Source organism: Macrobrachium rosenbergii, chromosome 36 (assembly GCF_040412425.1).
Source record: "Macrobrachium rosenbergii isolate ZJJX-2024 chromosome 36, ASM4041242v1, whole genome shotgun sequence".
Taxonomy (NCBI): domain Eukaryota; kingdom Metazoa; phylum Arthropoda; class Malacostraca; order Decapoda; family Palaemonidae; genus Macrobrachium; species Macrobrachium rosenbergii.
The window spans coordinates 7,572,743-7,599,953 of NC_089776.1; the positions used below are offsets into that span (position 1 = coordinate 7,572,743).

Genomic DNA, 27,211 nt, shown 5'->3' on the forward strand with positions numbered 1-27,211 from the left:
GCCGATTTGCGCCAATTTCTGCTTATCTGAGCCGATAATCGGGTATTGGCACCGATACATACCTAACAGAAGTGCCAACCTCCAGTTATCAGCGCCAATACCCGGTCATCAGCGCCGACAATCACTGATTTTCAGTTATCAGTGATTTTCACTTATTGTCATGCCATCGGAACGGATCCCCCGCCAATAACCGGGGACTGCATAAGTATTTCTTGTGACAATGCTATATAGTTAGAGATGCAGACAGATTAAGACGGGAGGATCTGGAATGTTGCATGTGAACCCAGCACACTGCAAGAATGTTTTGCTTTCTTGGTTCAACTGCATGACGCAATGCCAGTGCACAGAACTGGAAAGACAGCAGCCTGCCTTCTTTTCAGAGAAAGTATAGAAAGTTCCTGGTTTGGATGCTTAATTCTTAGTTTACAAAGTTTTGTCCAGGCCATTGAAGGTCCAGGCCTATCAGTGCAGAACTGTACTTGTGCTGAATCAAACTCTTTCCCAGTGAAAAAAAGGTATATGACTCTTTTCTACCTGGAGTGAAATCTAAGTAGTTTTGCTCTTTTCTATATCTTCTAAACAGTTAAAAAGTCACTACCACACACGAATGAAATTTATTAACACAAAAATGCATAAAAGAAAGTGACACCAACATTTGACTTACTTTGGCTTGACCTCCCCAACAACCATTTCTCTCATTTTACGCCTGATCTTTGAGCTGGCTCTTTCGTCTGTTAATGAATTACTACTTGCAGATGACGGAATGGAGCTGGAGATTCTACCAGGACTTGTACGAGGTGTAGACACATAGAACTTTCGACCATTGGATGACGGGCACTTGTTAAGGCTGAAGTCTTCAACAAATAAAACACAGCCGCCTCCTAAAACTACAAAACTTGTAATGTTAAAATCTTTCAATTTTTATGAGTGAATAGCATTTTATTTTTTCTAAACAATTACCCGAGTTCCCCGTGCTCGTATTGGCAAAAGACGTTACATTTCTACAGTTTAATGAAAAGTTTTGAAAGAGACGGAATGGTAACAATATTGTCTATAGGGGGTATTAACCCATAACGTTTCCAAGATAGCCTAAAATATACCTCTCTTTTCTCATCGTTCTTTCATTCTTCGAAACATTTTATGACATACTAAACCATGAATGCTAAATATTACAAAACAGAAAATGAAGAAACAAAAACATTCTTGCATGTAATCACCTCAAGCAATACTGGTACTAGACTTGGGTGAAAATTTTTCATTATTCGCGATCCTGTACTGCAAATCGTTTCAACTAACTTACAGAACTTCCAAACTACAACACATTCAGTTGTTGACATTTTAACAACTTGAAGAATCACGATAAAACTCAGTTTCTTTGCAACTACGCAAATCTTAAAATGAGGCATTCATCATTCTTAGTAATGGCTGAAAGACTCATAATAAATTCACTGATATCCAAAAATTGCTTCATAGTGATTGAAAGGATGCTTAGATGAAGCAGTGCATGAACAAACAACATCCTGTATTGTGCCTTCTCAATGCATCACCCAACTGAACTACTCAAACCTAACCAATCTTTGAAGCACACATCTTTCGTTTTTTTTTTATTGGGAGATTGTCGTGGTCAATCTTAAATAATACATATTTATACATTTAACTTAATTAGTCTTTCTGAAATAACGTACAAATGGAAAGATCTGATGTGGAATGATCATAAACCCAGGGTCTTGAGTAAACAAGAAAACCTGAAGAGATATATTTTAATATATTTATACTGTACATACTGTACTTGACTATGCTATCATACCTTCGCTCAATTTCCAATAAAAATGTTTCGTCTACCCTCTATTATTTCATTACTATTGTAACAATAAAGCAAAAAATTATGGTAATAAAGGATGACACAATATAGATTTTAAGTCCCAACCCTGAGTGCTATAAAATGGAAAATCTAAATATAGACTTAGTTTATTACCTACTGAATGTCAATATAAAAATAAATACTGTGCAGTTTACGGACACATACTGCATATTATCAATACAATAGAGTTAACCCTGCCTAATATGTAAGGAGTCAACAAAGGAGTACATATTAGCTCTTTTTATCTATGGATAACCTTTTATGCTGCCTCTCTTTTGAAAACATTGGTTTTACGTACTTATTTGTCATTTAAGTGAATAATAACTTTATACTTGCGCATACCTTAAACTGCACTACAGTATATAATGGATTATTTTTGCATGTACAAAATCAATTTCTTACATTCCTGTTTGTAAGTGCAAATGGTTATTTGTTAAGGTCACTCTGTATAAGAAAGACTTCTCTGTTACACAAGAGTCACCACTCCACTTATCTGTGTATTCCAAAAAAAAAAAAAAAACACTTGTGTATTCCAAAAGAAAAAACATAATTACATACTTACATGCCATCTTATTATTATGAAAAGGATCAAAATGGAATGTTGTCAGCACTTCTGTATATGATTTCTTCCACAACTTCGTGTTGTGACGTGTGTCCCAAATGATGATGGAGTAAGGAGGGTGTAAGGCTGCAAGGAGGTGTTCACTGCCATCGACGCCACCCAGCCACTCGAGTTCTGAAAAGAAATTAATATTAAACAATCCACTTGATGAAATTCATCCATTTGTTTGGTGAAAACTCAAGCAAATCAGATATACTATACGCGTAAACAATTATAGAAAGCTAATATGAAAATAATGACCTTTCTTGAAAAATATAACAACTATATCCTGAATAGATTACTGACTCCATCTTATTCAGACGATACTGGAGTTCCAATATCGACAAAACGTGGATCTTAACCACCTATCTGATATGAGAGTTTTCTGAACAGATAATTTAGCCCAGAACTATGGCTTTTTTCACATTTTAGCCTCTGAAAAGAAAGCAGAGTACACCTAAATATATACCTGGAGAGAAACCTCCGCATGCTAAAACAAGGCGACAACAGTACCAGCGAATAGGTGACGTTAATCATCAGGGTACAACTAGTGAACCTTTTGACCTAATATAACCAACCCTTCAATCTTCCAAGTGAGCTGAGGGCAGTGGATGGTCATGCTTAAGACAATATGGAATGGATGCATGAGGAAAAGTAATAATTATGAAACTGGTTGAGGTATTCATCCCTAGGGGATAATTTGCAAAAGCAAAATCCCCTGGTATTAGGCAATTCATCTGTCACCAACAGGGAAAAGTAACGGAAGAAAGAAATAGTGGAAGATAAGTAACCTGCCAATTAGATGTTCACTGTCTAAATATGAGAATAGATACAACACATGTCCATGTGCAGGATAGCGTGGTAAACTGCTGTGTATAGCAACCAGAGTGATAAACCTAGAAAAAATGAGATTAAAAATACACTTGCATGAAAAAAAGAGCCTTGCCATTCACTTCAAAGTGTGCTGCCTACATACCACAAGTAGTGAAGGAAAACAATTCTGACCAAGAACAAGAATGAAATAGGGGATGTACCTACCAGATCTTTTCTCAAACACTAACTTTGGTGTTTCACAACAGGCTAGATTTACACAAAATCTTTGGCACTTGGCTTGAAGCTTTGATGGTAGGAAGCTTTAGAAATTAAACAACGATGTATTTCACAGCATTTCACTTTGCTTGTGGCGTGCTACACTAAAGGTTACAATACGAGAACAAGATTATCACTGCACAGGATCATAGTACAAAAATTAATCTATGGGTCCATACAGTACTGAAGTTAGGGAGAGGAAATAAAAGTAGTGAAAAGAAAAAATTGAAGAGTTTGGGAAGAAAAAAATTCTTTGAAGTACATTTGCCAGGCAACAGAGATAACTGTAACGTACTACAAAGGAGGATGATTAAGTTAAATATGGAAAAATGGGTGAAAAAAGTGGGGTACAATAAAAAAAATTTTTGTGGTAATAATGAACACATTCCCAGGTACTTTAGGGAGACAAAATTACTCCTTCATAAAAAAACAGAAATGTTAATGAGCAAGTTAATCTTTAAAGAAGCGATGCTTATCGAAGAGGATTCATTCTGGTGTAAATGAAGTTATCTGAAGGTTAACTGAAGGTGAAAGATACAAAGAGGCGTATCTGACAGATGCATGTGTGGCAAGGCTTTGTGTAAATTTGAGAATGCTTATGAAAGTGGGTGTTGAGGAATAAGGAGTGCAATTAAAATGTGTAAAAAATCACAGGCACCACACATTGATGGGATTACCGGTAAGCTGATGAAGTACCAGAGTCGAAGTCTGACCGAGTGGCTAACTACAGTGTACAGAGTATGTCAAGATAAGCGAAAACATTCCAATGTACAATTATTTGCATCTTCCCAGTGTTAATTATATATGTAATTACCTATTTTGTACCAGTGTAAATTGTATACATAATTACACATAATTCAGCAAAAGTGTAAATATAGCTATGCATTGTGAGGATCATGTATGCAGAGTGAACTCTGGAGTGGAAGGGATAATACTCTTCTAATAGCCTATGCTCAGCCAAGTAAGCTTACTTGGAACTACGGGTCGATGGTAATTCTGCGTAATTATTGGTTAACTGATGCTGAAGGGGTTTTGGGGGAAGGGGAAAGGTTTTGGTGTAAATAGAAGGAAACCCTAATGCTGAACCCCCACAGTCCCGAGGCCCTCCCTGTGACTGAAGTGTACGATTTCAAATCTAGTGCAATGCAAACGTTATTACTGTGTTTGTGGGTGCTCCTGATACTTTGCTAGGGGTCATGCTTCTGCTCTGTGTGTTTCTCCGCGTGCTGATGGCACTGCCACCTGACAAGTAGCAGAAGATCTTACCCCATACGACGAAGCTGGAGATATCTGACCATCTTGCTCTCACATTTGTACATAGGCCTAGTATGGTGTGCTAAAGACGACCCTGTGGGACATCGTTCTGAAGGTCAAGCTGTGGTCTTAGGCCTATATGAAGGAAGTTGGATAGCAAAGTACTGTAGTACGCTGATAGTATGTTTACCCATTACCCAAATATTAGTGTTATGAAATACAGGTAGGGAATAAAAAATATTAGTCAGGTGGATTAGTAGCCCATCTTACACAGGTTAGGTAGAAAACATGCCTATTAAGGGCAGTATATTTAGACAAGGTGTAGTAGCATACTGTACTGTGCAACTGTATCTATCTTTCATGGTTCATCTGGTCACTGTGATTTTTTTAATTTCAGTGTTACACATACACAAAAATCATTACTTTTTAATTCAATACATAATACAGATTGAACACTACTTTGGATCACCTGTGTGGAGCAGAAGAGTGTCTTGATCAAGCTAGAATATCACAACAAATGTCTCAATACTAGATACATTTTGCTTGTTAAAGGGCCATATTTACAGGTGTATTTCAAGTAAAATATGTTTATACTAGACTTAGTAATGATGTGTTATTGTTTCTGTGAATTCTGTAAATTTTATTGACTTGCAGTGTATTCTCATAGGCTAAGCAGGGTTAGACTGGGATTTTGGGGTAGCCAAGTAGAGACTAAAATATCTAAAGACTAAAGCTCAATATATGTAAATTCAGAGGTCACCAAGCGTCAGAAAATAAACAAAAATCATAAAAATCAGGCAGAAAAGTTAATCCACAGAAAAAAAAAAAAACCACTCACACAAGCTGTCTACAAAGGCATGGCAGTACAGTACACAACTACTTTTTCTCTAGACCACGTGTAGCAAAGAGCTTATATGTTTTCCTTTTCATTAATTTGACATTGGCTTAAAACAAGAAGAAACAGACACTAATATACAAGTGGAACATTTTGCAGAAAACTGAGTGCTCTTGCTTGTTTGTTGTTTATCATTACAGTCCTTTACTTCTCTTTTGTTATTGATTTTAAAATGCATATGTCACTGGGATCTCTCTAGAGGGAATATTGTTGGTGATCAGGCAGATGCTTACAACTACTAACACTAGAGATGTTAACAAAGCCACAGTTTTGTGGTACAAATATATTTAAAAATAGATCTATACTGAGAGTTTTTGGGAATTCTTTCGATTTCCCTTTTCAATAGACCTGACTCACTGAAAAGTGAAATTGAACAGATTCCCAAAACCTTTCTGTACAGATTTATTTTTAAATATGTTTGTACTCATACATAACAGTGGATTTCTCTCTCCGTTTCAAGGCTAAACTTGCTACTATGAGTATCTTTTAACTGTTGATATCACTGAGACCAAAGTGTCTGTGTTGGCAAGAAACCAGCTCAGCAATCACCAGTAGTTTGCAGTTTCCTTTAAAACTACCAGTTAAACCATAAAAAAGAAGTTTGTATGCAATTCTTTCATATCAATCGGTGCTTCTTGGATTTTCAGATTCTAATATTCAGTTTTTATCAACTATCTGTAATGACTCTTGTTGTTCTTCCAATTTAGTTTCAATCTTTACCAGCCACCATTTGTCCTTTTTACTTTTTTTTTTCTTTTTAGTTTCGAGACCTCACTGCTGACCCAAAGTGTTATATATATTTCCTTAACGATGTATACATTTCTCCATCAACGATTAAAAACATTCATAAGAAAACTTACAGAATGCTCTTAATCTAAGTTACCACATTCACAAAGAATATAATTGTATATATATCTTCACATTTTCCGAATCACATCCTTAATGAAAACGAGTCGAGAAATTCGATCTGTTTCCTAAATTTATTTTCTTGTCTTGTCAATTTTTTTATTTTTTTATATATATATTATGGGCTATATATATATATATATATATATATATATATATTATGGGCTTATGTACTGGAGATATGGTGCAGCCTCAACACTATGCCTATCTCATACACGGTATGTACAGTGACTTCAAACAAAACCTAATTTATGTCCAGTCGAAGATGTTAAACAATCATCTAACTGCATTCAATTCATTAACATTTACACACAAGATCTGTATTGTGTATTCGCTGCTATTCTTCTCAATTCCGTATTGTTATCATTATTTTTTTAAATGTGTTATATCTTATTATAGTGTAATCTTATGCGTTAAAAGCTTACATTAACTATCCTTTAGTTAAGCGCGTAAATAAAAGCCTATGTAGTTTGTGATTTTTTTGTTTTATTTAGCTTATGTTGATCCTTTAACAGTACGTTATAGTCATTAATCATTTATGATACAGCAAAGCTTTTTATAATAACTACATCACTTTGATGAGCGTGCGAATCATATTCCAATTAACAGCTGCCGAAATGCGGAAATTTTAATTTTAATGAGGAATTTTGCGAACGCCTCGTAATCGGGTTAAGTAACATCGTCCATCTTTGGTCTCGTAATGTGGAAAAACTAAGAGTTGCTAATTATCACTTTCTCCATTTCCATATACTACATAAAATTACATTTCGTTCTCAAATTAATTACTTCATTATAATTTTCTGAAATTAATTACTTTGTTAAACTGCGTCTTATTTTCTCAAGTCTCTTGTCATATACGTACATTAATTATTTTAAAAAAAGAACCATCGAGACCGTCCAACCAAGCTTTGGTTTGGACCGAATATGTCAACGGTAGTCCATTGTTCCAGAGTTCTTTTGTCAGTAATGAAACGTGATTTTTTCCAACGTTTAATCGTTCATCATTACAGTGACTATTTTAATTTATCTTCCGTTTTTATTTTTCGAGTGCGTATGTGATATTTTTGTCCGTTTAAAACTTATCAAAAAAGTATTAAATTACGATTAGCAAAATGTAGCCTCTGTTCTGGAGCATAATTTGGGTGGCCTAAGTGCTTGGAATCGAGTCCAAATTGGCATGAAGTTAATTTTTGTGTTATGCTAAAATACGGGTCGAATATTACACGATTATATACCTTCAAATCTATTTAAAAAAATATATAAAGTGCGCTATTGGGTGTTTTAAGCCAAGAAAATAGACCTTTCCTGACACTTGGCTAAACTGTGATAGTCTTCACTCGTATTTTTGGTGAGTACCCATATTTATCGTTAATTTTTTTTTTATCAAAATGCATCAGGTTATGTCTGATTACGTCAGAAATTTTTTTCAATTAAAGGAGGTTGAATTCAATATATTCAGCCGTACTAGAGTTTCAGTTGCCAATGTCAGAAATACATCATTAATATTTTCGTTCCATAATTATTCGTAATATTATTTTACTGTGTATGCATATTTTTTTATCTTTATGTTTACTGCAATATTCCATGACTAGTATGTTTAAGTACTGTGATTTTATAATGTTAAAAATTTGTAGTTTACGGAAACTTCGTAACAAAAAAAAAAAAAAAAAAACACACGCTTTCGAAGGTTTCAGACAACATCGTTGAACTTTGACAAGTTGCTGCCATAATAAATAATTAACCTAAACAGATTTTTAACATGCATTTATATAGTCCCAATAAAGAATGGAAAGAAAACACATCCAATAATGTAGTTCCAGTAAAGAAATGCAAAGAAACACGTTCATCAACATCACTTTTTATTTTATTTGTTTGATGATAATTTTTAGGTCAAACTACTTATTACTCACTACTCAGAACAGTCTAGCCTTGGCTAAAATACGTATGCTGAATATTGTTTGCCTTTTATTTATACACCACGTATGTATATGTCATTATGAATATTTAATCTACACCAAATACTGTACTGTACTACTGTAGGCCTATTTCCTCATTAGTTTTTTTTTTTTTTTTTTTTTAACCGTGAACAGTCAGGGGTGCGTTTTCTTGGCTGGGGGCGGGGGTTTCCACGTTTTCTTGAGGGAGGGTTCTACGTTTTCTTGGTTGAGGGAGGGTTTCTAAATTTCTGGATTTGTAAATTTCCAGCTTAACGTAAGAGGTCCGGGAACCTAAGACTTATAGGAGGCCACTGTACTGTATACGCTAATCATATGTACTGCATTTTATCCAAACTTTTACTACATTTTATCTAAACTTTCACTACATTTTATCCAAACTTTCACTACATTTTATCCAAACTTTCACTACATTTTATCTAAACTTTCACTACATGTTATCTAAACGTAGAAAAAATCTGCACATCCCTCCCACTCGGTTTAGTGTGAATGATAAACTTGTGTATAACTGCACTAAAAAAAAAGGGATAGCATTTTGTTAAGGAAAGTTAGTGTGAACGATAAACTTATGTATAACTGCACTATAAAAAGAGATAGCATTTTGTTAAGGAAAGTGAGTGCACACAAATGACTGAGAATGGCTTTGTGGGTTGAGATAATGAAAAGTGTGTAGTATGTGAATCTAGTATGCATAGGCCTATTTGTTATGGAACAGTTATGTGGTAAGACTGAATGTGACGGGAAAATACCTTATGAAAGGAACAGATGTAGGGACAATGCAGAAAATGATGAAGGCTACATTAACTAAAGGCAAATGAGATGTTTTAGAATACATAGGTGGGAGAGTGACTAGTTGGGTGTAAATGTGGTTCTGATACCAAGGGTGTGTATGCTACTATGCAAGGTCTAGAGAATGTATATTCTCTAGACCTTGCTTCTGTGTGTGTTTAAAATTATAATGGATGTGGTGATGCAAGAATTCAGGCAAAATAATATCGGATATAAATTCAATGTTGTGGAATGAGAAAGTGGCCTGTCAATGCATTGTGGAATGGTTAGTGTTTGCTGATGATACAAGAGTTGATTTTGTATAGTGAAGAAAAACTGCAAAAAATGGTGAAAAAAATTCAAAGAATTAGTAACAGGAAAAAGTATAAAGTAAATGTGAGTATGACTAAGGTTATCAGAGCTATTAAAACCAGAAAAATGCATACTACAAAAATGAAAGCGGTTTCAGTTGTCGCAATGCAACAATGGTCATTATCAAACTAAATAACCTTATTGAGATATCTCATGAAAAATTTCCTCAACCAAACATGTTAAAGTATGTATAAAAACTGATAAAAATCATCCTTCAAAACACCTACTTTCTAGACAAACTTCAAAATGCCACTCACTAAATGTAAAATCATCTTGGCAATCCATCAAGCAAAAGTATATTACCCCTTTCATCAAGGGACTTGGAAAGGAAACCATTTTCCAAGTCCTCCATGCTGGGGAACCTCATTGAAAAAGTGTTGCACAGCCTAGGAGACAAAACAGCAACCACAAACGTTGCATGGAGTTACAAAGATAGAAGTGCTTCAAAGACCTATTACTGTAGTCCATCCAAGAAGACATCTTGAAGAAAGAACCAACCTCTCAAAGAAAGAAATCAGTCATGATAATCAACTCTTATCTAATTCATTCTTCAACGGACTGGCTGCAATTAAGCTTATAATTTGTCTGAGAATAGGACAGAACATGCAATTTATGCCAAAAGGCCAAGTCCTGGGACCTATGAGGTCATCTGAAGCTGAAAGGAAATTTGAGAGTCAAAGTTTACAAAGGTGTAACAGGAAGAAAACATTGCATTATGGAACAATTGTTAGAAAAGGATGGAAAGTAAGATGGAAGAAAGAATATTAATGGAGGTAAAGTAAAAATAATGAATGGGTTGCAGCTTGGGGCGAAGGGACGCTGTAAAGAACCTTAAGTAATGCCTACAGTGTACCATGCATGAGGTGCACTGACGACACTACCCCCTATATATTTTGTCTGGAAACATACACTATAATTATCATAACTGGGCAACTGCATTAGATACACACTACTGACCTCAGACTGGCAAGTTAGAAAAGTACACCAAAACAAGAATATCAACAAAGATATGTATATGATAGTAAACACTATTCAATGTCCATCCCCAGAAGTAACTTTAAATCACAAAAACATTTAGTGTAGTAGCATAACCAATAAAACAATCAGCAGAACATCACAAACTAGTAGAAAATCAATAAGGGAACATTACTACACCTAAAAATTCAAGACAACAATCCACCACTTTCGTCACTTGCTATTGTCGGTGATCTGCCTGAAAAAACCGCACTGAAAACGTTACCTTGAATAGGTTTACTCCCATCCTGAAGTGTTGCTGTTACTTCTCCTCTCGTAACATCCCACACAATGATGGTGCCGTTGCTATCCGCCGAGGCTAAAGTCAGACTATAAGGAGCACTGAGTTGGTGATAGTGTCTTGTTTTTCTCCATCGCACCTGAAATTTTTGAAATGAATAAAGATTACCTTCAGTAACTACACATTTTGCCTCAAATTAGTAAATTTTCAAATAGAAAAAGGTTGAACTTTCTAACAACTTTTGAAAAATTATAAGAAATACTGTTTCCTGCCAGGACAGATATACTGTGAAACAAGTAACCAAGATTAGAATGAAGAGGAATCCCAGTCAGGGGCATCCTGTTTTTTTAAAAAGGAGCAATAAACTAGCCCACAGCTATAAGAGGGCCAATTGAGAAAAAATCAAAGGGGATGCCACACTAAAGAGAGCACTTGTTCATCCTGAGTTTTTGGTAACAACTCAGAATTTCAGATTTGTCCTGGGGTTGGTGAACAGTTCTTGTTTAACAAGGATATCTCGAATTCTGGAGTTGGTCTGACCTGCCCAGAACAGCAACTTGAAAGCATAATATTTAATAGTGTTCTATTTGACTTGGAAATGAGAAAGCAAAAGTTGCTTGGTGGATTATCAGAAAGTTCCTTTGTCTTTACCTAATCTTTTCCTTCTGAGCATTTTTAGAATTTCTAAATCCACCTTGACTGTCCTCCCCCAGGGTGATAACTCAGGTCTCTTCTTTCTGTATTTCCCTTTACCTTCTCTTACTTCCTAATAAGCACCATATTCTTTGGCCTAATAAGCACCATATTCTTTGGAAGCTTGAATTTCAAGTCAATGGCCCCTTTGGTGGGCTTGTTCCATATGAATAGGGTTCATCTTCTGAATAATAATAATAATGAGTTAAAGTGAATACTTCTCAAGGGGATTAATTAATACAAATCAGGACTGATGTACCTTAACTACATGAGTGCGGTGTTTTGACAGAGTCTGCGCACACTGAAGAGTCACTGGATCAACCACAACTACTGTTGACTGGGCCCCATAAGCGAGAAATCCTTGCCAACCCCTGAAAATTAAAAATATGTACTGAATATAATTTTATGTTCTATAAAAACATGTAACATTTCATTTATGTCATGTCACTGAAAGAAAAAGTGTACCAAATTCTAAATGATTAATGATGGATTTATTTCTGTCATTCATTATCACAACAATGATGAATGATTATTGACGTCACATATATTATTTTGATTATGTAAAATTCAGATAAAAAAGGAAAGCCTTCATGGAAAATTTCCAAGACCGTCAATCCACACATTCTGTTACTTCTTTCACAACTTATATTCCAAATAAAAAACAATTCAATACTTGCTCAGTAATTAAATGATTTGTCTAAAAAAAATCCTCAAAAAAATCTAAAAGTGCTGTGGAATTTATACACACCATCCTCAAGTGTGTGTGTGTGTGTGTGTGTGTGTGTGTGTGTGTGTGTCGGCTGAAGCCACAGGAAAAGTTTGAAAAGTGTGCCTAGTATTTTTGCATAATTAACACATCTTTGGGGCACAAAGTCATGTATGCATGTGTGTGAGTGTGCAATTCTTAGAAAGTAGTGGCCAACTTCCTTAGCATACAACTGTAAACCCACAGCCAAGCTGATTTGATAATTTCCAGCAATATTTGGTTACTGCCACTAGACTCACCCACAACATTTAACAGGCTTCCTTTATTTTCCTGTTTATGCCTGACAAGGTGTCCAGGAATGGCAAGGGAATCCATTTCAGCACGTTTGTTACCACTGTCCTTGTCTCACTGTCTGCCAGTTCATTTCCTTGCACACTGGTGTGTACTGTTAGCCCACAAAAATTTTACATCCTTCGTGCGTTTTTGGGAGATGCTTAAAATTAGTTTCTAAAGACAGGCTGTATTAACATTTCTGCCAGTACCACTTAGATGGCGATACGCTCCTGGAACAAGTATCAAAGACATGCAGCATAAAGTGCTGTTGCATTTCAGGGAAGAAACAGTTCTAATTCCCGCACCAGCATCAGATTTAGAGATGTCAGTGTATAGGTTTGCACAACATTTTTACACACAGATATCTCCTAAGAGGGCAAAATAAATTACTTCCTCTTGACATATTTCCCCATACAGAATATAAATCCTGTTACAATACTGTAAAAAATAAAAAAAAGAAAGATTCTGTACTCCCTGAGCCATACACCTGAAGAGGGGAACAAGGCTATCCTGGAACGGGGGATTAAGTGCACGAATGCTTCCTTTCCTTGCGTATTGGGGAATATGAACCATTTGCAAGAGGGGGGGGGTGTCATGGTGATGCTGTACCTCTGCAATTGCCACCTGAATACCTTGGGAAAATTAGCCCCCAGAAATGACAGCAGTCATGAGTGGAACACACGTATCCAAGACTCCAAACCTTAATTCTCCTATTAGTCACCATCCAGTGATGACCTGTCCCAGACCCCAGACTGATTATACATAGAATCTATAGAGACGAGAGAGGACGGGAGGCTTTTGTAGGATAAGAATTCTCCTTAAAAGGCAGAAAAAAAAGCATGATGAAAAGAAGTATTTGTTGCTGAAATAGTATATTTTGGGGGAAGAATATCTTACTCTGTTCTTAGTGCTGTACTCATTTCATCTTCCTCCCCTCCCTGCTTTCTGTCAAGGCTGGATAAAGGAACAGATAGTACAGGACCCCCCAACTCCTGCTAAAGATTTACTGACTGTGACTTGGTAGCCTAAGCATAGAGATAGGCTAACCCAAAATTTCACCTTGCTATCTAGAATTCTGGAGTGGTAGAAAAGGAGAACTGGTGCTAACAAATTTTCCAAACTGATGCAAGTAGGAAGAGAGAGAGAGAGAGAGAGAGAGAGAGAGAGAGAGAGAGAGAGAGAGAGAGAGAGAGAGAGAGAGAGAGATATGAACACTGTTTGGTACAATCATTCAGGTTTTAGTCTTTGCATGACTTTCACTGTTAGGCTGTATGACTCTAGGCTGAATATTCACTCAATACCAAGTTGTAAAATTAGTACTTGTGGCTAATCTGGTCATTGCATTCTTATTTCAGTATTACATGTGCTCAGCATCATTTTAACATACACACACATACACTTAAATTGCATAGACTGGCAGTGGATTGCTTGTGTCTGTAACAATACAGTTACTTGACTGTGAATATGTACATGTGTTTTGGACAGGCTAGGCTACTGTGGCGTGATTCTTGACCGGGACATTTAACTTGCTCAAGCGTTGTATTTTTGGGGAGTTTGCATTCAGTACACTTATCAAAAGGAAAAACAGATGCAGTAATTCTTGTTTTCGAAGATTCTATAAAATATTTTGAGATAGTGCAATTTTGCACGGGCTGTGGTAGACAGGGTGAGAACAGGTTTAAGGATAGCCTAGGTGAGGCTACTCGCTATTCCAGTGACCAAATTTCGAACATATCTGTGGGCCCCTTTCAACTTATTTGCGCAGTTAATCAAAGGGTTACATTACTTCATTCACAAGTGCAGTTTTTTTTCATTTTAAAGCTGGGAATCTTTTTAGTTCAACAAGGTTAGGACATGGTAACTGATAGGTTAGTTTAGACTAGCCTGGACCAGTCCTAGTTTAACTTTGTTTTGCACGTAAACTGGTAGTTACCAAAACCAGAGGACTCGGTAAGATTTTTACAAAACTGTCACTAAATCTGTGCCTCTCTGGATATCAGGAACTGGAATATGAGATTTAGCCTGATGCCAAGGGCTGGGACGTACGAATCCAATTAGTGCTGAAAGGAAAATCGAGAGTAAAGAAGGTTTGAAAGGCGTAACAGGAGGAAAACCTCGCAGTTGCACTATGAAACACCTGTTAGGAGAGCGTTGAGGAAAGTATGATAGACGAAAAAGAATGTGAAAGGAGGTACAGTAAAAGGAATGGAAGAGGTTGCAGCTAGGGGCCAAAAGGACACTGCAAAGAACTTTGAGTAGTCCAATGCCTACAGTGAACCGCGTGAGGTGCACTGACGACACAACCCTCCTACGGGGTCTCTGGATATCAGGTTACTTGGTCAGTGCTGTCAAAATTGTATTCAGCAACACCTACATTCTTCAGTAACGGGGAAAAGTGAATTGCCAAGGCGACACACCATTCTGTCCTTATATTAACATGAAAATCTACACGTCTTAAGATAATAACAAAAAAAGTCATTGTAATAACATGAAAATCTATTTATATAAAGATACTGACAAAATATCTAAAGTATGTCAGCCCCTACGCTAGTCTACAGATTGTCAGGCAATGGCCCGATGATATCTATCGGGTATAATTAAAAAATTAGGCGTTCTCACCAGTCTATCGCTCCTTTATTTTGTGGACTGACAGGTCCAGGTATGGTTCTCGGAAGGACACGTTGCAAATTAGCCGGTAACTGCGGAATGGGAGAACTTTTGTCTTCCGATTTCTCGTATGTCTCCATTGTGTCACAAGTTCTGGCAGCCACCGTCTGTTTATTTACATCCGTTTTCTATCGCGACACCCTTTCAGTGACGTCATCAAACGACGTCATCTTGTTTTTACGCCGTCGTGCAGGTTTGCCGGAGATATTCGATGCTTTCACGCACTGGACGTGGATCACGGATCGTAATTGATTATAAACCTTTAAATAGTTACGTTTCAGACTGCTTTAATCTTGCTTTTAGCCCATTATATAGATTTGCCGCGTTTCAGTCTGCGTTAATCTTGCTTTTAGCCCGTTATCTAGATTTGCACGAAGATATTCGATGCTTTCGCAAACTTGAGTCAACGACAGATCGCAATTGATTGTAAACATTTAAGAATAACGTTGAAATCTGCATCAAACTCGTTAAGAAAACTATTACTAAACTTTATATGGTTTCGTGTACTGAAGTAAAAATCGCACTTGATCGTGATCCGTAGAGATTAAATCATGAAATCGACTGATATTTCTTGTTGTTTAAAATATTTTGTAATCACGAAAACATTCTGCCCCTGGGGAGGCGTTGGGTTGGTTTTAGGGGCCGGGGTTGAAGACTTTCCATGAAGAGAATGGATCAGGTAAAATCACGTTTGTTTATTTCTTAGTTCTTGCTTTAGACAAAAGTACGTAATATTTTCTATGAAGAAGGTCGGCTTAAAGAGTCAGTTTTAATAAGTAGATATGGTAACTCTTGCTGGTCTCATTTCCGGGACCACTCGCCGGTGTCGGCGTTTATTTTGGGATGATCTGCCCCACCTCACTCGATCAGTCTGATGGCTCCCGTTTATTTGTCAGTTCCACTTTACATGTTTCTTGAACTTCCTGAATTTATGCTTTTAGTTTTCCCTAAACGTTTTTTAAGTTTGCACGATTTGTTACTCTACAGTTTGTGGGACATCAAATTGAATGGCCCGAGTGTCATGTATGCGAATGTTATTTTGTATAGTTTCGCATCTTGACTCGAAATATTTCCATTCATCTGTATGTGTTTGTTTTCGATAGTGTTTTTTTTTTTCACTGTATCGACCGGTGCGGGTTTCAAGTTCCTTGAAGCCATTTGCAAGCCAAGGTGATGCTGTTCCTCTTCTCCCCCAAGATAATTTATATTCCATGTCTTCATTTTTATTTTTAGCCTAGGTTTAGTTCCAGAATATTTAGTCAAGCCTTCATTGTTATCTCTACCCCCTTCGTACTTCATTCGTCTATATTCTTTTTTACCCTTTCACCAGTGAACCTTTCCTTTTTGACTTTGTATTCTTGTGAAAATCTTACCATTTTATGTCCTTTAAAGCATTTGCACGTCCAGCCCTTTAAGAGCTGATAGTCAGCTCAGTGGTCTGGTTAGACTGTTTTAAGTAAGTATACAGTTTTACTAGACCACTGAGCTGATTAACAGTCAGCTCAGTTATTTTACGGAACTATTTGGTTACTTAGTAATAGACTGTTTTAATAATAATAATAATAATAATAATAATAATAATAATAATAATAATAATAATAATAATACTAAAAATAATAATAATAATAATGATAATAATAATAATAATAATAATATAATAATATAATAATAATAATAATAATAATAATAATAATAAAGCACTTGCTTCTTACTGTCTGAAATTAAGCCAGTCTTGTGCAGGCACGGGGCCTTTCTCCTTGAACAGATTCTGGCCATCACCCCACAAGCTTTTGCCAAGTATCCACATTTACCTTCTCCATATCTATTTATTGATTTATTAATTTGTTTTTTCCTTTTCAGTAAATGAGGTCTCTTCTTTCTGTATTTCTCTCTACCTCCTTTCGCTTCTTCCTAATGAACACCATAATATTCTTTGGAAGCTTGAAGAATTTCAAGTCAGTGGCCCCTTTGGTGGGCTTTGTTCCATATGAATAGGGTTCATCTCCTGAATAATGACAATAAAATTGATTTCCTACTTTTTACATAACCATAGTTTCTCCACAGCAGTCTTTATGAAGTTCTCTTATTTGTTCTTTCCCTAGCCGTTTCCGATCTGCTTTTATGATGTTGCGGAAGAGAATGATTTAAGTAATATTCAGTTCCATTTTCTGCAGGCTAAATGCCTGTTTCAGCTAATAGCCCTTAATATGGCGTGGTCGATTTTGTTCAAGGTATTCTTTTCCTGATTCTGTACTTTATTCTCTTAATTTTTTTAAATTTTTCTTTACCTCACGCTTTCCTCTCCGTAGGGGGTGAGTGCCGTCAGTGCACCTCATGCGGTGCACTGTAGGCATTACTTGAGGTTCTTTGCAGCGTGCCTTCCATGGCCCCTAGTTGCAACCCCTTTCGTTCCTTTTACTGTACCTCCTCTCATATTCTCTTTCTTCCGTCTCACTTTCCACCCCCAATTACACCTTTCAAACTTTTTCCACTGTCAATTTCCGTTTCAGCGCTGAATGACCTCATAGGTCCCAGTGCTTGGCATGTACGCCTAAAATCTGTTAATCAATCAATCAGTCCTGTTACACCTTTGTAACCTTTTACTCTCAAACTTCCCTTTCAGTGCTGAGTGACCTCATAGATCCCAGCGTTTGGCCTCTGGCCTAAATCTCATATTCCAATTCCAGTTTCAACGAAGGAAACAATTCAAGTACAATTCATTGTAATGGATAATAACACAAACTTCATGATTGTGGATTTATTTCCTATTTACAGAAAGGGACCTAACTGTACAACTCTTAGTCTGAATACAATTACAATAATTACAATATTAATTACAGTATTTTGTTGTGATTCACTATTCACAGTCAGCACTGTAAGGCATTTCTAATCCAGAGTACGAGAGGAAATTCGAGAGTCATGAACGGCAATATGTATATATAGATATATATAATAGGGTATTTATAAAAGTAAAAAATATTCTTAGAATATAACGGATTCGCAAACTTAACTGCACCAGTATTCGATAATTCAGACGATCAATTTTAAAAGTATTGTACTATTAAATGTAACTTCTATTTATTTTTTAGCGAAATGATTTTGCATGTCAGAGTTATTAGGCGAGGAAAGCTTCGTAAACAATTCTCTCATTTATGAAGTAACCGAAATTTTTTTTTTTGTTTTTTGTTTTTTGTCTTTCACAAAATCACACCGAAGAAGAAGAAGAAGAAGTTATCATAAACATTAAGTCAATAAGTCATACTGGTTCGCATTTCCAGAAAAATTCACCAGAGGAGGCATTGACACCAAACATTTAGTCGTGAGGTCAAATTATAATGACCAGGCTGTGATGAATCGTAAACAAATTCATTATATATTTTTTTTACAGGGTTCATCATTACACAGCCATACATTCAACATACATTTTAATACGAGACATATATATATAAAAAATTTCTAACATTATTGTCATTGGGAATAGTAGAAGTTCACATTTGAATTGCGACCTCCATTTGCATTAGGGCATTGATCATCTATTAAAAATAACCTGTAAAATTATATATGTATTTTTGTGATATTTATAAGGTACAGCACAGATTAAGATAGGAGTAACGTACGATAATATTTTCTTCCAAAAATAGTTCACACTACGTATTTTGACGATAGGCCTATAAGAAAGGCTGTTCACATTGTACCACACGTCACCGACACGTCACCGTTCCATCAGCCGTGCATTGTATTCACACCATCCATCACAATCCCGTCCAGTTCGTGCCCAACCTCAGCGAGAAAAACTTTCATAAGCACCGTCACGTCACGTCACGTCAAAATATTCTTTTCAAGAAAATGTGTCGTGATGTGGCGGTGGATGCCGTGTGCTTGATGGTGTGAACGAGTCCATCTGATTCCATGGAAGAAATTCTCACGTACTTTGACTGACGTTGACGTGATGTTATAATGTGAATCACCCTTAATACTACTTCACTGGCCGAACCGTGACTTCACGTTCGGTAAAGAATTTCTATATAAATGAATACAGTTAATCAGCGGTCAGAGCAAGGTATAAATATCACATATGAGAGACAGATGGATGAATTCAGAATCACAATCATATGTAGTCAAGTGATAGTCTTTCCAGGGACTATTATTTTTTTTTACGTTCGCTCCGTAAATATCGATAAAATGGCATGATTTGAACCAAGGCCAAGAGAAAGAGGTCTGCTACTTCCCCAAAAAAAAAAAAAAATCCCCCATGTGGGCGGAGCTTCGTCTACCCCCTTGTTGCGTCAGCACCTCGAAGATACGTCATCGCCTACGTAGTTACCCCAGGTGGGAGGCGACTCCACCCAGTTGGGTAGACCTTGCCTCTCTCTCTCTCTCTCTCTCTCTCTCTCTCGGCCTTGATTTGAACGACTTTGGCAGAAGTGGTAACGATAAAAAGAATAAATTCTAAAAGTGGGAAAAGTATTTATATAAGTGCATTAGACATTTGAAGTTTTATCACAATAGCGTGGAAGTGATAAAATTGCTATTCACAGGTAGATACCGTAGACATCGAAGTTTCATCACAATAGAAATAGCGTGGAAAAGTGATAGACATTGAAGTTTTATCACAAAAGAAATAGTGTGGAAGTGATAAAATTAATCATTCGTAGGTAGACACTATAGACAAGGAAGTTTTATCACAATAGAAATAGCATGGAAGTGACAAAACTGCCATTCATAGGTAGGCATTAGACAATGAAGTTTTATCACGATAGAAATAGCGTGGAAAAGTGACAAAACTGCCATTCATAGGTAGACACCACAGACACTGAAGTTTTATCACAATGGAAATAGCGTGGAAGTGATAAAATTGCCATTCTTAGGTAGATACCATAGGCACTGAAATTTTATCACGATAGAAATAGTGTGGAAAAGTGATAAAATTGTTGTTTATAGGTAGATTTCATAGACATTGAAGTTTACCACGATAGAAATAGCGCAGAAAAGTGATAAAATTGCCATTCATAGATAAGACACTAGACAATGAAGTTTTATCACAACAAAAATCGCGTGAAAGTGACAAAACTGCCATTCATAGGTAGACACCACAGACACTGAAGTTTATCACAATAGAAATAGCGTGGAAAAGTGATAAAACTGCCATTCATAGGTAGACACTAGACACTGAAGTTTTATCACAATAGAAATGGCGTGGAAGTGACAAAACTACCATTCATAGGTAGACACTAGACATTGAAGTTTTATCACAATAGAAATAGCGTGGAAGTGACAAAACTGCCATTCATAGGTAGACACTAGACACTGAAGTTTCATCACAATAGAAATAGCGTGGAAAAGTGATAAAATTGCCATTCTTAGGTAGACACCAATTCAGTCATGTGCTCCATTGTCAAGAGCATTTAACTGTTATTAGAAAACTACTCTCTCACTATTGGAGAGAAGCTAAATGTTGGAGAGATCCGTCCTCTTTCAAATATTAATAAAAAAAAACTGCTAGTACTATTAGTATTCACTAACAAATTCACCAGCCTAGAGATAGTGGTGTCTAAAGTTCTGAAAAAATAAAATTTTTGGAGAAAGAAAGTGTTGACTAACACACTTCCAATGTGTGTTCGATGAGAACTAAGCTTCAAAGCGAAGAATGGTTTGAAATAGGTTCTTAATGACTGTAACACTATCCTGAAATCCACTAAGAAGTAGAAAGGTATTATAATATCACAATCAGGGGATCTTTCCTAGATAGTGACCTCCAAGAAGTCCACTCTTAGATAATGACCCCCAAGAAATCCTAGATAGTGACTCCCAAGTAGTCCACTCTTAGATAATGACCACCAAGAAATCCTAGATAGTGACTCCCAAGTAGTCCGCCCTTAGATAATGACCCCCAAGAAATCCTAGATAGTGACTCCCAAGTAGTCCACTCTTAGATAATGACCACCAAGAAATCCTAGATAGTGACTCCCAAGTAGTCCACTCTTAGATAATGACCACCAAGAAATCCTAGATAGTGACTCCCAAGTAGTCCACTTTTAGATAATGACCCCCAAGAAATCCTAGATAGTGACTCCCAAGTAGTCCACTCTTAGATAATGACCCCCAAGAAATCCTAGATAGTGACTCCCAAGTAGTCCGCCCTTAGATAACGACCACCAAGAAATCCTAGATAGTGACTCCCAAGTAGTCCACTCTTAGATAATGACCCCCAAGAAATCCTAGATAGTGACTCCCAAGTAGTCCACTTTTAGATAATGACCCCCAAGAAATCCTAGATAGTGACTCCCAAGTAGTCACTCTTAGATAATGACCCCCAAGAAATCCTAGATAGTGACTCCCAAGTAGTCCACTCTTAGATAATGACCCCCAAGAAATCCTAGATAGTGACTCCCAAGTAGTCCACTCTTAGATAATGACCCCCAAGAAATCCTAGATAGTGACTCCCAAGTAGTCCACTCTTAGATCATGACCCCCAAGAAATATCAGTCCTAGATAACACCCCTGAGCCTTGTTGGGGGTCACTATCTGGGAAAGATCCTAATCAGGATAAGCGAGTTCTACATTCCTAACTCGGAATTATGAAGCTGCTCTTAACTCTTAATAATTGTAATGCGTTTACTTAACCACTGAAGTGAATGATGGTAACTGGACAATAAATCCACACAGATTTATCACTGGAACCTGAGCTTGATATGCTCTGCTCTCAAGTTAAAGGAAAATTTCACAGAAAAAAACACACTCCTATCAATTGTGGCGCGAACACCCACGAGAAGAGGCAAATCCTCACGAGGAATTCGGTGGCTATCAATCAAAAAAAAAAAAATAAAACTAACCACAATTATCACAGCTGTGCCATCTTCTATGAGAAGTAACAAGAATCTTCCTCGTAAGTGTACAGTAGTAGTACCAAGTCGGCATAAATAAACGTTACGCTAAGAAAAAGAATCACAAATTTAAGGTGGGTGTTCTTGATACAGAACAAAATGGGTTTATTTGCATAGCAAACAAACGCTACACACACACACACACACAAATACAGGATCATCGCTGTCAGCCCTTCAGCAAAAAAGGTAGCCAACTGCGTACCTAGTTGTGCAAAGGTAGATCGTGGTTCGTATGTCATCCACGACGAACACGAAACATTTCCAAGAGTTACTATGGTGCACTAGATATACTGTAGTAATATGAAAGACCAGTGGACACTAATAAAGGTTTTAGAAAAACGGTTCAGAAGAATAGAATCTGATCACACCATCTGTGTGCTAATTACCATTAAATATGTATACTATAATATGTGCAGAATTTTAATATTCCAAACGAGAAAATGTGAGTTAAAACCATTGTCATGGTTGCTGAATTGCAAACATTCACTGTAGGTTATAATTCCAAAGCATTCTCGGCTGAAGAAGAAGAGGTAAATAATAAATGTTATGTAGAATGTGTATGTGTGTGAATTTAGCATGTGTGTGTGTGTGTGAGGCACCTACTTCCAAAATGATTCTGTGTAAACCACCCTCAGTGAAGGGTGATTTTACAAACTGATATGTTATCTTATCCCACACACACACACACACACTGCTGTATGTACTCAGTGAAGTGTTATGCAAAAGATCAAGTTAGCCTCATCACTTTCACCTGATCCCTTTTAGTTTTCTAAAACTGGCCCACTGGCTTTCTCTTCATCATCATTATAGATCAGTGTAAGGTTATTTTTACAATCCAGAAAACACAGCGTGCTTTCCTCTCATAACCACATTGTATAACTACTCATACTTTTTCTGTACATTTGTCAGTCAACGAAATCTGAGGTAGTCTTGAGAGGATCGTAACTTCCATTCCTCATTGGACACTGCATTCAGTGTTGAATGTTAAGGTACGTTTTCATAGCTTATAGACGGGAAATGATCTTGCCTGTAGAATTTCACAAAATCATGGCACCCACATCAATAACCTTTATCCTCTCAGTTCGTTAAAATACTTTGGAAGCACCACACCAGTTGCTTGAGATCTTTTACACTTCGTCACCTATGATCTTCTTTTGTTGTTGCTTGTGGTGATGAATGAGGTAGCAGATGAACATCAGCACACTTCCCCCAAACAGACTCGTTACAGAAAACAATACTACGTATTCGAACAACCCGGTAGCATCGACGATTGCCCCTGAAATGAAACAAGAGGTGAAGATGATTAGTAAGCTGCACAGTTTGTTTATCCTCTTAAAAATATGCTGTCTTTCTTCCAACATTACACATGTAAAATCACATGCCTTACTCTAGTGAGTACAGATTCTTTTGTTTCATGATCTTTTTTGGATCAATAGTGGTGCAGTGACACATCGTCCAAAATCCACCCTGAGCCGCGTATGATGCTCTGACGCGGCATTTTGGTTGTTTTCTGCTCAGCATTTTGAGCTTGTATTTTTTGTACTGAAGAAGGATACGAGAATGCTACTTTAACAAGACACCATAATGAGTAATATACCATGAACAGTAACTTCACAGGCAGTGTGCAGAGTATAAAATTGATTATTTAGAGTTATGGCACTAGGACAGACAGAACTTGCCAAGGCATAGTGGCTGAAAGGGTTAATGACTGAGCTCAAATGAGAAATTGGCTGTTGGCTAAATATTTGAGGTGCTCGTGGTCTTCATGTTACTCACCTGCTATTGGTGCACCGACTAGTGCTCCAATGCCACCAAGGAAGAGAATGTGGCCAAAGACTATGACCAGCTTGTCTCTTCCAAAGACCTCTGACGGTGCCATGGCTATCAGAATATTCTGGGAGCCATATAACAGTCCAAACGAGGCAGACAGGGCAAGAAGTCCAAACATATTACTAGCTAGCAAGTGGCCCGCCAAAACAAAGCAGCACAATAACTGGGCTAATCCATAAGTGAAGATTGGATCAATGAACTGAAAAAGATGAAAATTAAAGAATGTATTAGACCATTGTTGATATAAACGATTGATAGATGAATGACAACATAAAATTGCTTTGGTTGATTTCCATACAATATATGCAAAAATAGTAAGGAGGATTCTTGTCATTCTCTTTGGCAAGTTCTTGTTTTGTATTTAGGCCAGCATGATTCATCTGCCAAATCTTTGCTGAGCGTCCATCTTATCAATACCCTAATTGATTGATCACTCATTGCCAGGATAAACAAAGGATGGGAAATCTAATGTAAAATCTCAGATAACTAGTTGCATAGAGCCTAGTGCATTAATTTTTAACTCTACAATATTCACGTTTTTCTTATTTAAATTTGGAAGTGTGAATCTTTTATTTTTTGCAATGCATTAATCACTCAAACACATCCTGAAGGATACTTGTATTGTCTCTTGTATATACACACTTCCTTCATTGTATATAAAGGCACAACACACCAAAACTCACCTTTAAAGACATAAGGAATCCAGTACCAACTCTCCCTACAGCATCACCAACACCAATGCCTGATAAGGCCACAGTGTAATACTCCCCAACTCCCAAATAATTTGTGAAGTCTTTGTATATGATGTGGATGGTGAGCGTTCCCAGCATACACAAACAAACAGAGAAGTCCATGAGCCAAAAACGGGGATCCATGAGAGGATGATCTGCAGAACTCCTGATGAATAAAACACACCGTTAAGTGATTTTGTACTCGAGCTGAAGTTAGATTATGGTTCAAGATGATGCAAGGATTTCCCCCCAAAAAAGATGTAGTTTTCCAATTCAAGGTTTGTGAATTTCCTCAGTAGTGATGTACCATTCCAGGGATACTCCTGAATGATATGCAGTACAGTATTTGCAAGAATGATTCATCTCGCTATGAATATTTAACTTACTTGCTAAAGTTAGCCACCATTAACTTGGTGCGAAGTTTCACTTTCTCAATAAGTCTGGTGCATTTAGACCTTTGCTCAGGATGCTGAAAATATGATAGCTGGTATAAGCTGACAGAATTACCAAAGAAAAATATTTGTTATAGAATTCAAGAAGAAAGTCACATGTTGAACAATTTATATAGTACTGTCTTCGTCATGACATGAGATGTACTACTTGCAGTATGAAAATTAAATACAAGGTCAAAGAAATACAAAATATACCTCATGATGGGCAGTGCTCGTCCCAGGTTCGTCATGATCTTCAGTACAGCAACTCAGGTCACAGTCTTCCTCGCGAATAAGAAAGACGGCTCTTGGAACACCTGATGGACCATGTTCAGACCCAAATGGCTTCTCCATTTCCATGTCATGGGGAGGTTGGTGTTGATTCAGTTCCATTTGAGAGGCCTTGATGCAGAAGCTAGCAGGGTTGGAAACTAATCCGCTCATTCCGGCCTGTAAATGGCAACAGTTGGTTGGATTTCTGCACAACAGATCTTATGACATAGTGGCGTGACAGTTTCATAGAGGCACATTTTGACCTATGTTTGTGTCTAACATCTGACAGAGAGAAGCTTTCTCTTTGTAAGGAATACTTATGTATAGCAAAGGATGTTGTCCACTCACCTGAGACTCCTTACGAGAGCAGAAGCTTTGGTTGTTTGATCGTATGCCCAGTTCTGGTTGGTAAGAATCTCTGTGATGGAAACTGTACTGATTTGGATGCAAGTCATACTGGGAGAGACCAGCATGGGACCCTCGAATGCTGAAGCTGAAGGCATTTGACCTGAAAAAATGGCAGAGTTAGTCATGAGAATATAGGTTTCTTCCCTTATATTCTACAGTTTTAATAGGGTTCTTGTATTGTCATGGGTGTCAAATTAAGTGATGTGTATGCTGAGGCTTAAGATTAATTAGAGGAAATACCACGGAAGCAACCCCATAGGAGAGATCACCATACCTGATGCCAAAATGTGAGCTCCTGGAGCAAAAGCTGTGTTGATTGGATTTGAGGTCAGGCTCATTGTGACCTCTGTGATGTGCTCTGGGGTCCGAGAGACTCAGCAAAGAGTGGGAGAGATAGCTAGCTCCCATGGACATGTTCAAACTGGAGAATGATCTGTTGAAAAGACAAAATCATGGTTAGTCACCCTTGGCATAAAGAGCGGGGCGGGTTCTTATTCATCACAGATTTTTCAGTCCTAGAAAGAACTTATTTATCTTGAGTTTTTACAAAAGCTGACATTCCCTTTAGGTGCTCACCTATCATTCACAGTTTTCTCTAGAAGCGCCCTACTCCTGGATGGCGGTAAGCCTTTATTCAAAGTCATCACAGAGCCTGGCTGAGCTTTCACTTGCTGCTGAAGAGTCTCAGGCACCTCTTCTGGGGTTAGACGGATTGGGAAAACGAGAGCACCGAGAAAGGCGATTTGTAAACTAAGGCCGGCATTAAACAGGAATGATCCTCGCCAGCCGTATTCCACTACTGTGTATTCGGTTAATGAACTCTGTTGAGAAAGAAAGGAAGAATTAGAATTAATGGGTAGGTAAGTTCAAATGTTGAGTCAAATTTCTGAATAAATCAGATACAATAAGTATATTGTATATTATGAAAGTGGATCACATGGGTAATGCTGTTGTACCTTCCCCAAGTATTAATAATTATCTAACCTACTTTTGCACTGACATCACCTTAGCAATATAAGTACTGTATTGAATGTAATAACATTAAAGGGTGCTTTTATTTTTTTTTATCTCGGTGGTACCGTATTCTGTCACTGATTTTCCTTGTTGGGCAATTTGCTCATGGCCAGAGACATGAATGGACTACAATACATTATGGAAGAGGGATGTTATGGTGAAACAGTACATTGTGCTACATTATGCAGTAGCGTTGACAACTGATGCAAGAGGGTGTTAAGTTACTGAGGAAGGTTGGTTCTTCCAGCAGAGAGAAATGGGGTTGAGAAAAGGCACCTAGTACAG

General features: G+C 37.1%; 2 protein-coding genes across 6 annotated transcripts in view; both read right to left on the minus strand.

The window, feature by feature from the left end:
* The window catches only part of LOC136856595 (WD repeat-containing protein 11-like), a 29,947-nt gene extending 14,445 nt beyond the window's left edge, over positions 1-15,502 (minus strand). For 2 of the 3 annotated variants that reach the window (XR_010858412.1, XM_067134508.1), the window contains exons 1-5: positions 15,308-15,502; positions 11,909-12,020; positions 10,942-11,095; positions 2,424-2,597; positions 665-887 (exon numbers count right to left, since the gene is read on the minus strand). Coding sequence is in view for 2 of the 3 variants with exons in the window: in XM_067134508.1 (XP_066990609.1) it covers positions 665-887; positions 2,424-2,597; positions 10,942-11,095; positions 11,909-12,020; positions 15,308-15,435 (791 nt within the window). In the remaining variant the exon portion in view is untranslated. Of the gene's footprint in view, positions 1-664; positions 888-2,423; positions 2,598-5,643; positions 6,251-10,941; positions 11,096-11,908; positions 12,021-15,307 lie in introns of those variants that run through there. The other variant, XM_067134509.1, reaches the window with a different exon arrangement.
* Positions 15,503-18,098: 2,596 nt separating this feature from the next.
* LOC136856591 (uncharacterized) overlaps positions 18,099-27,211 on the minus strand; it is a 72,237-nt gene continuing 63,124 nt past the window's right edge. For all 3 annotated transcript variants that reach the window (XM_067134496.1, XM_067134497.1, XM_067134495.1), the window contains exons 7-14: positions 26,489-26,733; positions 26,187-26,345; positions 25,853-26,012; positions 25,448-25,681; positions 25,187-25,269; positions 24,753-24,966; positions 24,016-24,268; positions 18,099-23,515 (exon numbers count right to left, since the gene is read on the minus strand). In XM_067134496.1, the coding sequence (XP_066990597.1) occupies positions 23,367-23,515; positions 24,016-24,268; positions 24,753-24,966; positions 25,187-25,269; positions 25,448-25,681; positions 25,853-26,012; positions 26,187-26,345; positions 26,489-26,733 (1,497 nt within the window). In that variant the 3' untranslated portion in view covers positions 18,099-23,366. The remainder of the gene's footprint in view (positions 23,516-24,015; positions 24,269-24,752; positions 24,967-25,186; positions 25,270-25,447; positions 25,682-25,852; positions 26,013-26,186; positions 26,346-26,488; positions 26,734-27,211) is intronic.